This window comes from Camelus dromedarius, chromosome 9, assembly GCF_036321535.1.
Source record: "Camelus dromedarius isolate mCamDro1 chromosome 9, mCamDro1.pat, whole genome shotgun sequence".
Classification (NCBI taxonomy): Eukaryota; Metazoa; Chordata; class Mammalia; order Artiodactyla; family Camelidae; genus Camelus; species Camelus dromedarius.
In genome coordinates this window covers 19,476,500-19,492,906 of record NC_087444.1, presented here as the reverse complement: position 1 = coordinate 19,492,906, position 16,407 = coordinate 19,476,500, and the positions used below count along the sequence as shown (strand labels likewise).

The 16,407-nt window shown below is 46.7% G+C and overlaps 1 protein-coding gene across 4 annotated transcripts in view; it reads left to right on the top strand.

Annotated features, from left to right (window-relative positions):
* TSPAN2 (tetraspanin 2) overlaps nt 1-16,407 on the top strand; it is a 37,988-nt gene that overhangs the window by 1,434 nt on the left and 20,147 nt on the right. Inside the window, exons 1-2 of one of the 4 annotated variants that reach the window (XM_064488869.1) lie at nt 1,590-1,843; nt 14,116-14,218. In XM_064488869.1, the coding sequence (XP_064344939.1) occupies nt 1,721-1,843; nt 14,116-14,218 (226 nt within the window). In that variant the 5' untranslated portion in view covers nt 1,590-1,720. Of the gene's footprint in view, nt 1-1,589; nt 1,844-4,525; nt 4,626-14,115; nt 14,219-16,407 lie in introns of those variants that run through there. The other 3 variants (XM_064488867.1, XM_064488868.1, XM_031457876.2) reach the window with 3 other exon arrangements.

The window sequence follows — 16,407 nt, the reverse complement described above, 5'->3', positions numbered from 1 at the left end:
GTTGTGCTTTTTAATAGTCTGGCTTAATTTCAAAAGCTGTTAATTATAGATGTTGTGCTTCAGTGACACTCTTCACTCTCACTGCTTACAAATTCAAAAGAGGTTTTATATCAGTCTGAGAAGGAATTCTTAGGCTGGGTTCTGTGCTTATTTAGTACCTGATGTTGTGCCAGCCTTTCCAGGGATAATAGGCAGCATTTATTGAGCATTTTCAACGTGTCAGGAACAGTGTTAAGCACATTGCATTCATTATGAGCTTAATTCTCACAACAATCCTGATGTGCATACTATTATTGTCCCCATTTTGTCAGATAAGGAAACAGAGGCTCAAACAGGTCTACTTGCCCAAGGGTCACACAGCTGATGAGTAGCAGAGATGGGACTCAAACTCAGACTTCATGCTTCTAAGCATCGTGGTACATTTAACCAGTGGTTCTCAAAGTGTGAGTCCTGGGCCGGCAGCACATCAGCATCTGCCAGAAACTTGTCAGAGATGCACTTTCTCAGCTCCATCACAGGCCTGCTGAATCAGAAATTCTGGAGGAGGGACCCAGCAATCTATTTTAACAAGTCCAGGAAATGCTGATGCCTGCTCAAGTTTGAGTACCACTCTGTTAAATAATCATTAAACAGGAATTATAAAGATAACCTATTATGTAAATATAAATATATATAATTTATAAGTATATATATGGTTTATGAATTTTAAATACCATTCCCTAAGATGCTAATCTAGTTGAGGAAACAAGACCAACGCGTAGAGAACTACAACAAACATGACAGATCTCACGCTTCTGACTAAACACGGGAAGGAAGGGAAGTAGGAACAGAGCAATGTTTGAGTGCCTACTATGTGTTAGCCACTGGGCTTAGACACGACCTTTCATAGATCTAATCTAGTTAAGGAGCTTAGAGGAAGGGTCACAGCAACAGTGAGGGATCAGGACAGTTCTCCTAAAGAAGATGTTTCAGCCGAAGCTCAAAGGACTGGTAGAATAGAGGTAGACAAGGGTGAGGCAGTGACACACCGTCCACCAGCAGAGGAACAGAGCAAGGGTGAGTGTGACCACCATCTGACAAAGAGCTCAGGCTCAAATGCAGAGATCCCAAGCGCGGTGTGCTTGAGCAAGTTATTCTTACTTTTAGCTCTGTTTTCCCAGCTGAACAATTGAGGTAACAGAGTTGCTGAGAGGATTAAAAGGAAATACATAAAGCTCCTGATCTCATCTTCCTATAAGCCCAGTACATAGTAAGCACTCAAATTTTTTAAATTATTATTTTTATTAAGTGCTTGGCACACTGGAAGCATTTAATAATAAAAGTTAGCTCTCTTCCCTAGAGTCCCTTTAATATTGGGGAATAGTGTATACGTTTGCCAAGTGACTTGAGTTTGTGTTCATTTTAGGATAACTACACATCGGCTTCTCTATTGGTACTTTTGGATTTTCCCCACTGGAACTTGAATACTCTGAGAGCAGGATTTTTTTTTCTGTCTTGTTCATGGATGTGTATCGCCTAGAATAGTACCCAGCACATAGAAGGCGCCCAATAAATATCTGTAGAAAGAATTAATGAATCTGCAGATTAGGGAACTTGACACAAATGGCCTTCCCGAGTTGTACAGATAATCAATGGTTAACTTAATCTGGAGGTCTGAGCCTCTCTCTTCAGCTCACCTGTCAATTTGTCGTTCGCACAGATTGGGTCCAGGAGGGGGAATATGGGGCCTTCCTGGCGCCTAGTTCCATGGGCGATGGGGAGCGGGGACCAGCAGCAGCAGTCACCGGCAGGTTTTCCTTGTCTGTGCATGTACAACCAAAGGGAAGGAGGCCACCTGGAACAGGTACCTATGATTGAGAGGAAAGCGACTGTTTGGGATAAATTGTCTCCATATCTACCTTCACTTGTAACCAAGGGAACCTGATTCCAAAAAAAAGCTCTCCCCCCCCTCCAGTTTCTGAAGTTGTTTTTCCCAGTTGGAGTGGTTTGCAGGAAGTTTGGGGAAGGGGCAGAGGGCAGGGGACAGTTTTCCTGAAAGGACAGGACAGTTAGTTGTGACTTCAAGTGCCATAGTTACACACATTCGCAGAGGCTTGCATGCCTGCCCTTCTGAGGTAGGCGGTCCCCCTGGTGACAGCACTTCCTTGCCTGCTGGGAACTCCCCAGAAGGCAGACACAGAGGCAGGGGTGGGGTATGTTTTGTGATCTGCAATTTGACAAATCGATTTGCAACCTCCTTCTGGCAACTTGGTTGAAGTTCCCCAGGCTGTGCTCCTGATTTTATGAACATTCAACTAGATCCTGCCAGAGCCAGCACAGCACTCCCTGGCCCAGGGCTGCTGACTGTGTTCACCGTTGAATTTTAACAAAACAAAAGCAAAGCCAAGCCCTGAGCCCCGCTAAATTAATTTCTGTTATCATGGTTGATGTCTGACATGAAACCCTTCCTGACATCTGCCACGTCTAAATTTGGACACTACAATCAGATAGCGTGGCATAGCCCAATGCCTTTCACTGAAATCACCTTTATTTTTTCCCTCCGTTGCATAGCAATATAAATAAAACACCACAATCCACCAAGCCACATATGTTGATTTAAAGAAAAAAAAAAAAAACTGGGCGCTGTTTATTCCTTGGTTTATTGTTGTGTCCTCAGCGTTTTCCTACCATTGTGCTGCCTGAGCTGCTCAGGGTTCTCCACCAACAGGAAGCAGGACCATTCATTGTCGAAAGTCAGATGCCGTATATGGCTCGTTTGAAGTTGCTCTCCTTTCCTTCTCACCGCTATTACCGCAGCTTTGGAGTTTCACTTGGTGATGCCTAACAGGTGCTTTTAGGAAAGACCGTGTCTTGTGGGCTTGGGAGTGAAAGATGTTTGACTGCACTGAAGCTCACAGAGGTTGCCCCCTCCTCTTTCCCAAACTTATTTCAAACAGTAACTTCAGAGCTGGTTAAAAAAATATCTGAAGAAGGTTTTCTTTGGGATTCACCCAAAAGCTAGACCACCCCAGAAGGCGGATAGGAATTTCCTTGGCCTCATTGTACAATAGCCTTCCTTTCTGATTTTTGTCAAGGTGGGGAGAGAGCAGCAGCAGTCAGCCTCTGCTAATGTGGACAACGTGGGCCCAGTGGTGCTGGGAGGGGCAAGGACTCTATGACAGGGGCCAGTCTGCAGAGGCCAGAGCTGTAGTTCCAACAGTTGAGTAGCCCTCCGCGAGGTCCAGGCAGCGTAGCAATTCACACTCATGAATTCAAAACCTGGAAGGTGGCTACTGGCATCTCACTGTTGGGGTTTATTCCTGGCTGTACTGTTTACTAACTAGGGAAGCTGGGTTAGTAAGCTGTTTAACCTCTTTGAGCCTCCATTTTCTCATCTATATAATGGACATAATCAAGTACCAGCATCAATCTGTGATCTTGGTGCAGATAAAATGAATAAATATACGTAGTCAGTATGGTACTTGTGCATAGGAAATACTCAGTAACATAAGATATTAGTGGTAGTCATATTTAAACACTAGAATACAAGTGGGAAAGTACAGTCCAGAATCCAAGAGATTCATAAAGGTAAAGAGAAGTGGGAAACAGTTGTCCTAAATCCAACCAACCAAGCAAAGTGGCAAGAGTCTTCTAGCTTATGGAAGGGATGGAATCAAAAGGAGAGATTCCTTCCTCTACAGTTAGTCACTCAGCAAATATGTGCTAACCCCCTACTATGTGCCCAGTTCTCTGCAAGGTGAGGGACGTTCAAAACTGGTTAAGTCACAGGTTTTGATCCTAAGGCACTCGGGCCTTCATTTGGCGCTCCGCTGTGCGTCTGAATGCAGCTGACTGTCTCTCTACTGTCTTTGCTCCTCGGGGGCAGGGAGTGTGCTGTGCAGGTGTCCTCCTCCTTCCATCCCTTGGCACCAGGAGGAACTTCAGCAGTCACTGGCATGGCTCCGGCTGACAGGGTTGTGGGCACTGACCCAGTGTGACTGTTTGTTTCTTGCTCTGCCTCTGAACTACCAAGGGAGGCTGGTGAGTGGAAATAGGAAACCCTTTGGTGATCAGCACCTCTCAAACTTTAATGTGCTGACAAATCACCTGGGAATCTTGTTCAAATATATCTTCTGATTCAGTAGGTCTGCATATCTAATAAGCCCCCAAATGTTGCTTATGCTGCTGACCCAGGGAACACACTTTGAGAACCACTGGTTTAGATGTGGCTTAAAGGTGTCAAAGACCCACTGGTGGCTCTCATTTCTAAATAGGGCAGGGAATACCCTTCCTCTTGGCCTGCTCACCTGGCTTCTTTGTGGCAGTTCTCTTAATTCCAGTTACCACTTTATCGTTATTCTTTTAAGATATTTTTTACAGTAAGACTTGATGGTTTCTACAATTACCAGGAGGTCATCTCTCCGTGGTCCACTGCATTTCACTGTGTTATTCCAGAACATGCAGTATCTTTGGGTCTCCAACCATGTGTGACAAGAGAGAACATAACCTCCATCCTCCACCTTGACATTGACAGATAATATCGCGACGTGACTGTTCCCCAAAAGCAACGATGCTACACTGACCACTGAGACAAATCATGTCATGCTTGCTATGGAATTAAGGAGAAGGAGTTAAGGATGAGGCAGGTACGATGGGGCTACCAGATGGGCTGGCTGAGAGCACATCATACGGACGAACAGGGGTTACCTTGGCCTGCTTCTTTCATCCTCCTTCAATTTTAATTGGGGACAAAAATAACATTCATATGATGTTTTGGTTAACAAAATACTTTTACATACACAATCACACTTGATCATGAATCACAACAATCCCATGAAATAATATAATCCCCATTTTACAGATGTGGAAGGTAAAAGCCAGGCACAGTAGATATTATGTCTAGGATCAAAGAGTCAGAGAGGCACAGAGCCAGGATTCACACCCAGGTCTTCTGATTTTAAACCCTGTGTTTTTTTCACTGTACTAACTTATGAGGGCATGTGGAATATAAGGGATAATAAATGCTACTGGCTTGGAAAATGTGAAGTCTGTGACCAGGGAGATTATATCCAGTGTTTGTCTTGCTGCATTCCAGAAATGCAGATGCAAAGAGGTGCATAAAACACTTGGCATATGGGAGAAAGAGGAGAGAGGCTGAGAACACTACTGATCAGTTTAAGGCAGAAGAAAAGCAAGATGGGAATTGAGAAAGGGTATGTATCAAAAGACGGTGTTTAAAATTAAATTGAGAAGCAAAAAACTTGAAGAATAGTACGCGTTACATAAATGTAAGCTCTGTGCCCACTGCTTTCCCATGCACATTTTGTATGTTAACCTCTTTCATCCTCATAATGACCTTTGCAATAGCGGCTTTACATATTAGGAAACAGAGGTACAGAGAGTTTGAGAGCCTTGCCCGGGGTCTCAGAGCTGGCCAGTGGCGGAGCTGGGTTTCTGTGTGTGACCCCAGAGTCTGTGCTCTTAACCACTCCAAGTCTACAGACTGACAAGGAGAGAAGATAGAAGCCGTGGTGAGCATGTGAATCCTAGCCTTGCACTCTCTAATATGGCAGCTGCGCTACTAACCACATGTGGTTTTTCAAATTTAAATGAATTAATATTAAAAGGAATTTAATATTCGGCTCCTAAGATGCACTAGCCACATCTCAAGCACTCAGTAGCCATGGGTGGCCAGTGGCTGCAGTGCTGGACAGCACAGATAGGGAACATTTACATTTATATCATTGGAGAAAGTTCTATTGGCTAGCTCTAGCCTAAATATAGTTATTCCTTCTCTCATAAGTCATCTTTTCCTGTTCTTCTCTTAGTGGGTCTTAAAAAACTACAACTAAAGTTGGAGGGGAACATAGTTTTTGGAAAGAAGCACTGACATACCTAGTATAGAGGTTTAGAAAACTCAGAGGAATCCCAGCTGTCATGGAAAGAGTGTAGAGCTAAAATAAAAATGAGTAGAGGGAGGTGGCAGAGGATGAAGTCATTAAAATCATGGCAGCGGTGTTTCCTATCTTGAGTGGGATTAAGTTTTCAGTTTGAATGTCACATTAGTGAGTCTAACACTGTAATAACAATTAGTGCTGGGCACTCACTGTTCTAAGTGTGTAATAGGAACTCATTTAATCTCTTAGGGAGGCACTATTATTACCTCCACTTGGCCGCTGAGGAAGCTGAGGGTTAGAGGGGTTAAGGGACTTTTGCCCAAGATCACGGGACTAGTAAGTGGCAGAGCCTGATTCAAACCTGGGATGCCTAGAACCCCGTTTTATCTGCTGCAGCTCCTCGACACCACAGCGTATACATGGGAATGTTTTTGTTCTTATCCTGTCCAAGAGCATCATTATTCAATCTGAACACTTAGAAGAGGCAAATTTTCTAGAACAGCTGGCAAATGTTCCAAAGCATGTGCCAAGCCCTGTCCTCCCCATCACAATGGTGGTTGAGAGTCAGCTTATAATATTAGGGCAAGGGAATGGGACAGAGACAACAAAGCCCCCAACAGGGCAGGGACAGGGGCCTGGAAGCTGCTGCCACTGGTCGGGGAAGCCCGCGTGGTCTCCCTGTGCACACAGTATCTGTCTAGTCCCCTGTAAGCGGCCCAGTGCTGCCTGCCTTCCCGACACGAAGTCATTTCCAGTCAAATTGCTGTTAAAAAAAAATCTCTCTAGAATACGAAGCAACACTTTCATGATTTCTACCGGATTCCATCCAAGTTAACTTTTTAATAATTAAAGTGTTTTGACTTGTTCCAATCTAACCTGAGTTTTACCTGAAACATTTGTTTTCTCTCCTCTCTCTGGAACAACTAAAATTCGGTGAGGATCATTATTACTGATTGATATTTAAGAATCCTGTTTATCTGATCAAGAGTAGTTCTCTCAAACTACCTTGAACAGTATCAGGCTGTAACATAAATATTGTTTAATGTTCCGTCTCTGCTTATGTAAAGCCCGACCTAGATGAGATGTCGCAGCAGTCAGGGTAGCCCTCAAGGTAGTGTTTACTCAGAGGGCAAGCCTGGGGTAAGAGCTAGCCAGATGCTGCAAGGAGGAAGTTCAGAGAACATAGAAAAAGACCGTCATTGTCCTCCTGTCCCCTCGGTCAGGTGGGGCAGACACTGGATTTAAGTCACTTGGGTGACTTGGTGGGCTGGATTTTAGTTTAGTTGTATTTGATCTTCACTTGATAAAGCCAGCAGCTCACTGGAATCATTAGCCAGTAGTCGCTGGCATTTCTGTATGAAGAAGACTATACAGCCCACACCTTTCTGCTAATTCTTACCAATCTCACCTCTCCTTTTCTCTGTATTTCTTTAGAAAAAGGCTGAATAAATAATACACTTTCCATTATCTCTGTTTAAGTTACTGCTTTATCATCACAGCAAGTTTTCCTTCCTAGCTCAGTTTCCTTCCCCCAAGCTTGGTACCCCCAGTGCATCTGCACTGCTCACCCAGCAGTATCAGTCGATCCACACAAATTAACTCTATAACGACCTCAACAAACAGAAGAAAGTGTGTTTGGCACAAATGTATAGCCCAGTTGTCTTCCCAGAGATGAATACAACACACCTGATTCTGTCCTGGTTTGGACTGCAGAACCCTTCTGTTAGCGCAGAGAATTAAGCATTGATTTCAAAATATATCCTTACCTGAAGGAAGACTCTCAGGAATTTCTTAGCATGAGCTTGTTCTTGAAATCCTTACAAGGAAAGTAATAGAGGAAATCAGAAACACTGGTATCTAACCAGTGCGCTTCCAGGCTGACAGCCTTGCATTTCCAGCCCAGCAGCCATCTCACCAGGCGCTGCCGCAGTCCTGCCTCCCAGTCCCACCCAGACCACACCAGGTGAGCAAGGCGGTGTTTCGAGGTGTTTCGAGGATCTGCAAGGTCCTTGGAGGTGGTTTCGCCTGGATGTCATATGGCATTTGGCTCTTGTATTTCTTCTGACAAAATCCTTGATTTTGAGAAAGTGCCATCTGAATCCTGGCCTTGCTTTCACTGCATAATAGGATGAAAATCTTGGGAGCTGGCTTTCCTCTCTGAGAGAATTAGTATCATCTTCTAGAGCAAATGTGCTTCTGACTTTTGCCTATTAAAAGGATGAAACTCCATTACCCTTATGGTATCATAATTTGGTTTGCAATCAGATCAAGAATTGTGAGTGTTCATTACATGATTCCATCTGGGATGAGAACTGCCACCAAGAACAAGTATTAGCTTAAAAGCTTTTAATGAAATCTCTAGGGTTGCAGTGTTATTTCCAGATTTATGTGACATCATGCCAAAGAAGAGAATTGCAAAAGAGTTGGGTGTGTATATACATAGTATTTGCCCTGAAGGAGCAGGAATACAGAGTTTATTTTGTTTATTCTTTCATCCGAGTGCATTCTGTGTGAGTGTGAGTGTGTGTGTGTGTGTGTGTGTGTGTGTGTGTGTTGCCATGATTGCATTAAGTATTTGTAATATGTCCTGCCTGTAAAAGGCATATATAGATTTATTCTTTGTGTCCATGGCTGATGCATGGCACGCATCCCTGCGGGCTCAGGAATACACAGAACTGATTCTACCTGCTCAAGTTTTGTTTTGTTTTTCTGTGGGAAGGTGTTTTGCTGAGTATATTCAACACGTGTTCACACAGTGCCTTCCGAGGTGTCTGCACAGTGTTTCCCAGGTGCAGATGAATTTGAAATGAGTACTTTGTGAAGTACTCACTCAGAGGGCTGTGAGGAGGTTGTTCACAATGGCTGCTGTCAGCCTGTTTAAGGTCAGGTTGCCACTAAAAAAAAATCCTTGCTATAGGCTGGGCGGCTTAAACAACGGGAATTTATTTCTCACAGTTCTGGAGGTTGGAAAATCAAGATCAAGGTACCAGCTAATTTCATTCCTGGTGAACGCTTTCTTCCTGGCTTGCAGACAGCTGCCTTCTCTCTGTGTCCACACGAGTCAGAGCGCATGCGCGCTCTGGTGTCCCTTACAAGGGAATCCCATCCTGGGGACCACCCCCCATGACCTCATCTAAAACTAATCACCTCCCAAAGGCCCCACTTCCAAATACCGTCACACTGAGGGGTGGGGCTTCAGCATATGAATCTGGCAGGGACACGGCTCGGTCAGCGGCACAGCCTAAACGGCACCTTTGTGAAGGCCCTCCTTTCCTTCATTTGACAGATGCCTGCTGGGAGCTGGCTCTGCCAGGTGCTTGGGGCACAGGAACATAGACCCTGCCCCTGACCTCACACAGCTCAGGCTGCAATTTTTTTTAACTACAGAACTATTTAAACAGAAATGGTTATATGAGACATGGAGGCGGGTTCACACCTAGGCCAAGGTAGACTTTCTAGAGGAGGTGACACCGGAGCTGACAGCTGTGAGTGGGTGCGAGCCAGGTGGAGGAGAGCTTCCGAAGCTAAGGAAATAGCTAGAGCAGAGGGGCCGAAGGAACTGAAACTGTGTGGCTAGAGCATCTGAGAACAATTAGCTGTGTCTCCAGCTAGGGAAAGGCCCATGAGCTGTCTGAGAACTTCCCTAAGTGATGCTTTTTACCCAAAAAAGGGGCTTTCTGGTGGGTTTAGTCATCAGATAATGGAGTAGCATGTATTCGCTCTTTGTGATCAGGGTAGCCTACCCTCCTCTGGAAGTGAGGGGTAGGGGTGGGGGGCTGCGCAGAATGGAGGACCAGGCCTAGGGAGTGATCTTTGCATTTTTGTATCCCAGCACCACCCTCCCTCCAATTTAGTGCCTTCCTAAGATTCATATTTGTGATTCATGGGGAAAAAAAATTAAGTGAAAAAATATGTCTTCAAGATAAAACATTTCATCAGCAGTCCCAGGAAAGTGGAAATAAATACAGTGGGATAAAATTGAAATCCATTGACAAGCTCTGCTTCATGCTGCATGACTGGTTTCTGGCAGATAGGCATCACTTAAAGGAAACTTTGTGTCCATCCACTTTGCTTTAAAAGTTTTCTAATCAGTCTATAGTCCTCCCAACGACTTTAGTTTTAGAACACACACTGTCTTCTCCAGGAACATATGTTTGCAATTTGCAACTCTGTCCTGCAAACTCTCTGGAATATGGTTAGCTGCTGAAATAACTCACCCATGGAAATGCATAATATAATTGAACCTGGTGACCCCCTATCTAACCATATGGATTTATATGTCATTATCTGTTCCTTTCACTGCTATCTTTTTTTTTTCTATTTTACTTCTCTCCTCTTTTTGAATAGTGCACACACTTTTGCCCTCAAAACCCTGTTGCATCATATTCTCTGAGTGCCTAACGCACAGCTGGTACTCAGAAAAGAAATGGTGATACAGAGAATGATGGCATCTGGCGTCTTCTCAGGGGCTGGTTTTGTGATGGAATTCTCACCTGCGGGTTAGAGTCCCTCCTGGGCTACCCAGGGGGATCCTCTTCTCCAGAGCCCCTGAGATCTTCTGGAGAAGGAACTGAGTATCTATGAATCCTTGCCTCCTGGCTCACAACTGATGCTCAATAAATGTATATTAAATGATTAACCTCAAAGCGCAACTCATGCTCTTGTATGAAAAAGTCCATTCCTGGAAAAACACTGTTTATAATGGTAATAGTTCAAAGGCGCAGTCTAGTCATGGCAGCAGAGCAGCCCTCAGCAAAGTTCCTTAGGTGGCAAAGTGGCTCCTTTGTGTCCTCACCACTCACCGCATCCAGCCCCCAGCACCCCTGCTCTGTCTGGCCTTCAGCCACTCAGGTCGTTATCTTTGGCTCCTCATTGTGTCTGGCGTCAGGCAGCACTCGTGCTCCTGACTGTTGCCATCAAAGAGTGGCTCTCGTCTCCCCTCCCCTCAAGGCCCTGCCAAGAGCTTTCCAGGAAGGTAGCAAGCTTAGGGGAAGCTGTGAGACACATGCCCTCTGACCTCCCCTGACATCACTCTCTCCCCAGCACCATGTTCCAGGTAAGGAAGCACAGCTGTACCCACACTGTTCCCTCTGCCTGACATTCACCCCTCCCTCCCTGCTCAGGGACTTCCAACTCATTCTTCGAGACAGAAGTCAAAATGGAATGTCTTCTGCCTAACGCTGGCTGTTGCACTTTGCTCTAATCCCTGGGAAGGGACGTGGCTCCATCGAGTGCCCTTCCTGCATCCCATGGCTCTCGTTAGCTCACGGGACTTATTCCGTGTCAGACTGAGTCATGTCTTTTTCATTGTTACTTCCCTGGCACTTCGCACGTTACCCAGTCAGGATCATAGTTAACTCCCTGAAAGAGGGAGGCGGGGAAGGCGATGAGAGTGGGGGAGATGAGAAGGAAAGCTGCACGAAGGGGCAGCCTCTCCGTCCTCATTTGGTTTCACATTGGCTCATGTGCACTGTTGTGTCTCAATGCAAAGGAGGGGCTGAGCATAAAAGGAGAAGTGAGAATGGGGGAATGGGAGTGGGAGGGTCTAGTAGGGTTAAAATGAAGGACTAGAGGGGCCTGGATCCTTCCCCCAGGTCTCTCTGAGATCTCTCTTCCTGGGTGCGGGCCGCACAGAGCGATGGGATTTACTGACACTAGACTTGCTCACTTTGTTCCTGGCTGGACTGGCGTTAGTGTGAAGTTTTTTTAAGCAATTTCTGGTGTGTGGTAGAGCAACCAAAGTCCAGCAAACACGGAGTATTTTAAGAGCCTTGCAGGAATGGTGAGTTAAAAAAGACCAAAGGGCAATGTGGTCTCTGTCAGTGTCACTCTCCAAAGTGGTGATTGCTCTCATCACAAGCAACCTGGGGCCTGACCCATCTGCACCCACAGTATTCCTGCCCCACGGGCGGCGTGTGGGGAGGATTCCCTCCACAGTGATGACACACAGCTACGCCATGCTTTCCTTGACCCGGGAGGAAACCCGTGTGGTTTGGGTTTGGGGGGCGTGGATGAGCAACGCAGATTTTCTCTCTTTGCCCCATGGCTTTAAATTGCAACCTCTCTTTTAATTTTCCATCATACATCAAACACATCTGTGGCAGAAGTGGACAAATGTATTCTGTCTGGGAGGATGATCCCAGACAGCTATAAATTAGAGCTTGTGTACAGAGATGCCAAAAATGTGGCCTCGTGGTAGGGTGTCCCTGGGACCAGTCACCTCCTCCACAGTCTGCTCGGTGGCTGCAGGCCTTGGCCTGACGCCACTGTCAATAGATTTTTGCTTTGTATCTGGAAACTCTTTCCACTGAGTCCCTGCAGAGGCGGGCCGGGCTGGGCTGCCTGTGGGGCTTTGCTGGGCACATCTGTCCCAGGCAGCCGCTGGCACCCAGAGGACCGGGCTTTCCCAAGGGCATCGCTCCTTTCCCTGCACCAGAAACAGCAATGACTTCAAAACTGGTTTCGTCCCAAACTGAAGCACAGCGCAAAAAAACTCTCCCCGCTTTTTCTGGATTGATCAGATAAACTACCATATAATTCTTTTAAGCTTAGAAGGGTAATACGTGCTTAATGCAGGAAACTTAGCAAATATAGTGAAAAGAGAAAAACTACGGGTAAGTCTACCGTTCAAAGAGAAATACTGTGAACGCTTTAGCACGATTTCTTTCAATATTTTTCCGTGCCTTGCTACCCTTTTTAGAAATGCAAAAATCTTTTAAAGCTGGTGGAGTCCAGTTCCTTTAGCTGTCCCTCACATTATCCAATTAGAGCTTTCCTCTAAGTACTGGAAACTTTTAGTTGTTGCACATGAGAGAGTCCAGCTGGTAGAACTCTGCCCCTCCGGTTCCTCCTGTGGGAGTCCTGCTGCTCTTCTGAAGAATCCAGCCACGGAGGGGATGGGCCTTGGGGGACACAGGGTGAAGAAGGAGAAAGTCCTCGTATTCATCCAGCCAGATAGCCCTGGCCCTTTACAAATGGCCCCATGGATGGAAGAATCCTGTATAAAAAGGGCTCTGATCTGACCCAACTTTGATAGCATTCTTTCTTATTAAACCTCCACCTCTCTGACTTGTGTGCTTCTGTCTTCCTGTTGCCAGGCTCTCTGTCTGCTCTTCCCTGTTGGGGCGGGGGTAACCTCTAAATTGTTGATCTGGTGATGGGCTAGGGCAGCCCAACACTAACTGGATAGGTTGGTAGGACCAGGAGGCTCTTTTCACATCTCTGCTTACTATTCCCTGGTGCCTTGAGTCAAGAAGGTACCCAGTGAATATCTGTTTGTGGCTTGATACAGTGAAATTTGAGATGGGTGTTTGTGGAGAGAGAGGGTGCCGTGGCTGGAGGCTGCTGGCAGGCCTTTGTGACAGTCCTGCAATGGCAGAAAGGGCTTCCTTCCAGCCCTGGTGCAGAGCCTCACGAAAGCCCTCAGAGCGGCGGAGGAGAGGAAGCGGGCGATGACTCTACCAGCCGTCAGCCTGCCCAGCTGCTGCCTGCGCCAGCCACTCAGCCTCTCCATGAGCCACACAGCACACAGACCATGCTTTTTCAGAAAATTATTTTTTCCTTTCTTGCTTTCCATGGAAACTCAAAATAGCAACCAAAAAAAGAAAAAAAAGAAAGAAACAAAAAAACCCAGCCAGTCTCCCTCACTGCCACAAAACCATCCCCAGACAGTGCAATGATCGTGGAGGCCTGGGGGGTAGAACAGGGTTCTAGATGCCTCTAAAACAGCTTTCTAACTGGGCACTGCACACTCAGGCAGTGTGGGCGTGTTTCCTTTCCATTTAGAAAAGAGGGTCTCCCCAGCTCTCGGAGTTTATCTTGCTCTTGGTGACCTGGGGTGTTGCTGATGAAGTCCAAAGTGCCCAGCAGGGGACAGTAAGACAGAAAGCAGATGCCTTCCTGGGCAGGGTAGGGGGGGATCTGTTTTTGGAACCCTCTCTTTGAGAATCCTCCTGAGCTGTGCTGTGTGTGACCCCTGTAACCACAAGGCAGGCTGGTGGGATGGGAGCAGCTCTAGACTTGCAGCCAAGAAACCCGGGATCTAATATCATCACGGGCCTGGGGGTGGGGGCGGCAGCTTTGAGCACATCATCCTACCCCCACTGTGAACTGTGAAGAGGGCACAGGCTGGTTTCTTAGGGGCCCCCTCCACCCTCAGCATTTTGCAGTCCCAGCGCTCTCGGGTTATGCGCACACTTTCCCCTCCCTCGTAAAGGAACACGTGCTGTTTACTTTCCAGCTGGCTGGGTCGGCTGTCATTGCTTTTGGACTATGGTTTCGGTTTGGAGGCACCATGAAGGATTTCTCTTCAGAGGACAAGTCCCCAGAGTATTTCTACATGGGTGAGTGGCTTCAGCTTCCCCCTGCTATGGCTGGGGCTGCCCAGCCTGAGCCAAGCCTGCACCTGGACTTCTGTGGGAAGGGGGAGGAGGGAGACAAAGGAGGCAAACCTGAGCCCCATATGCCCACCTGGCCCTGGGGCCAGGGTGGGGGTGTGGTCCAGAGAGGGCCATGCCCCTCCGACCCTGCCCGGCCCACCCGGCCCACGCATGGTTCATCCGTCTGCTTCCAAAACCAAAGAAGACCAAGTGGGACTGAACCACTGTACTTCTTTCGGCCACTTCAAGTAAAGAAGCACAGCCTGTAACCACAATTCATTTCCAAAGAATTAGAAACCCCCTTTGCCCCCCAGGTGAAGTGGATGTACCACAAAGTCAGTTATCCATTCATCCATCTAGGGTGACAAGGGGCCCCTGCCCAGTCAGGGTTTGATTTTGTGTATGTGTGATCTTATATTTAAAATTGTCTAGGAGAGAAACATAATTCAAAATGAAGACAGACACCTCAAGGTGTGGAGGGACTGGTCTCAGTGCCCCCATGGCTAGGGACTGCAGAGGGCGGGGCAGAGGGAGGGGACAGAAGGGGGCAGGGTAGTGGAGGGAAGGGAGGGGAGGGCTGCCCTGGGAGAGGCCGCAGTGTGGCTGGTACTGCCTCCCTCCAGCTGTGGGAAAGGGGTGAGGAGTGTGAGGCCAGGTGATAAGTAGGGGCTAAGAGCTTTCCCCTGAGTTCAGTTCCCTCGGATCTACTCCTAGTCCTCTTCTGGGGCCTCTTCTCTTTCCCCAGCTAAGTGCACCCGGACTCTAGATTTCGAGAAGCCCAAGACCATCACTACTCTAGGTGACAGCCCTAAGGACTGGCTGTTTTAAGATCTGCATCAGCCATAGAGTATGCTTCAGTTGGCAACCTCTGTGCTTGAGGAGAAGCAGGGTCCTGTGCAGATCATTTGCTCTGAATCCCAAGAAGGTCTGTTTCCTGGGAGGGACCCTGATTCCAGGTCCCACTCAGAACCATGGACATCCTCATGAAGAGCTGCTCACAACTGTGTTACCTCCTGTTCTAAGCGCCCTTCCCACACTGCTCTCTCCTGTGAGGGGAGCAGCCAGACCTGTGAGGACCCATTTTAACAGGAAACCCACTGAAAGTTGGTTAACAATAAGGACATTACACATTCCAGCAAATCTTAGATGCAGTCTTTTGTAAACCACCCAATTATTTTAAGTTCCCCTAAGAACAGAAGAAATGCTACCCATTTAACTATGACATAAAAGATATATCCCAATGTCAGAAATGTTAAAGTGTAAAATATATATCTATACCTTAGAATTGCTGAAATGTGGTAAAAGAGGTCTGGAGATGAAGAATCTCCAGAATTACTTCCAGGCTCCACAGATTCATCAGGGACCCAGGTTCTTTCCATCCCTCTGTTCACCATCTTCATATCCTCTCAGGACTCCAAGATGGCTGCAGTGGCCCCAAGCATCACATCCTCATACAGCAACATCCAAAGGAGAAAAAAGGAAGTTTCACCTCATATGGCCCTTTTTAGAATGAATAAAACCTTTGTCAGGAGTCCCCCAACAGACTTCCCCAGAACTGCATTATGTGTTCATGCCTAAACCAATCCAGGTCAAGAAGAGGATGCCTGTGACTGGCTTTCTGACTAATCAAGATTCACCTGGGTCTGCAGAGAAGCCCAGGCTCCCCAGGGGACCTCTGACACTTGAACAAAATCAGAGTTTTATTACAAGGAGGAAGCAGAGGAATCTGCCATTGTACTTAACACTAAAATGCTCTTTCCCATCCACATGGTTTCCAGGTGGTACACACCCTTCCATTCAAAAACTAACACACACATTTATCATATCCTTTGCTAAGGAATTCCTGCTCTGAAAACCTCATCAGAAGCATTCTCCCATCCCAGAGCAGGCCCCAAGTTCCCCAGGACAAAGTTCAGCTTGTCCTCGTCCTGCACCACCTCCCAGAATTGAAAGCCCACTCAGGGGACTCACAGGAACAGGCAGAAGAGGGTAGGAGAAGGAATGCATCTTCCTTCACCTTGCTGACGTTCCAGGAGCTGCTTATTTCACAACTATTCCCTGCAATTTCTAACTCAGTTTTAGCAAAGTCACAACTCTGCTCACTGGACTAACCAAAGCAAGGGTTTAATCCCATTGTAATAGGATTCTTGACT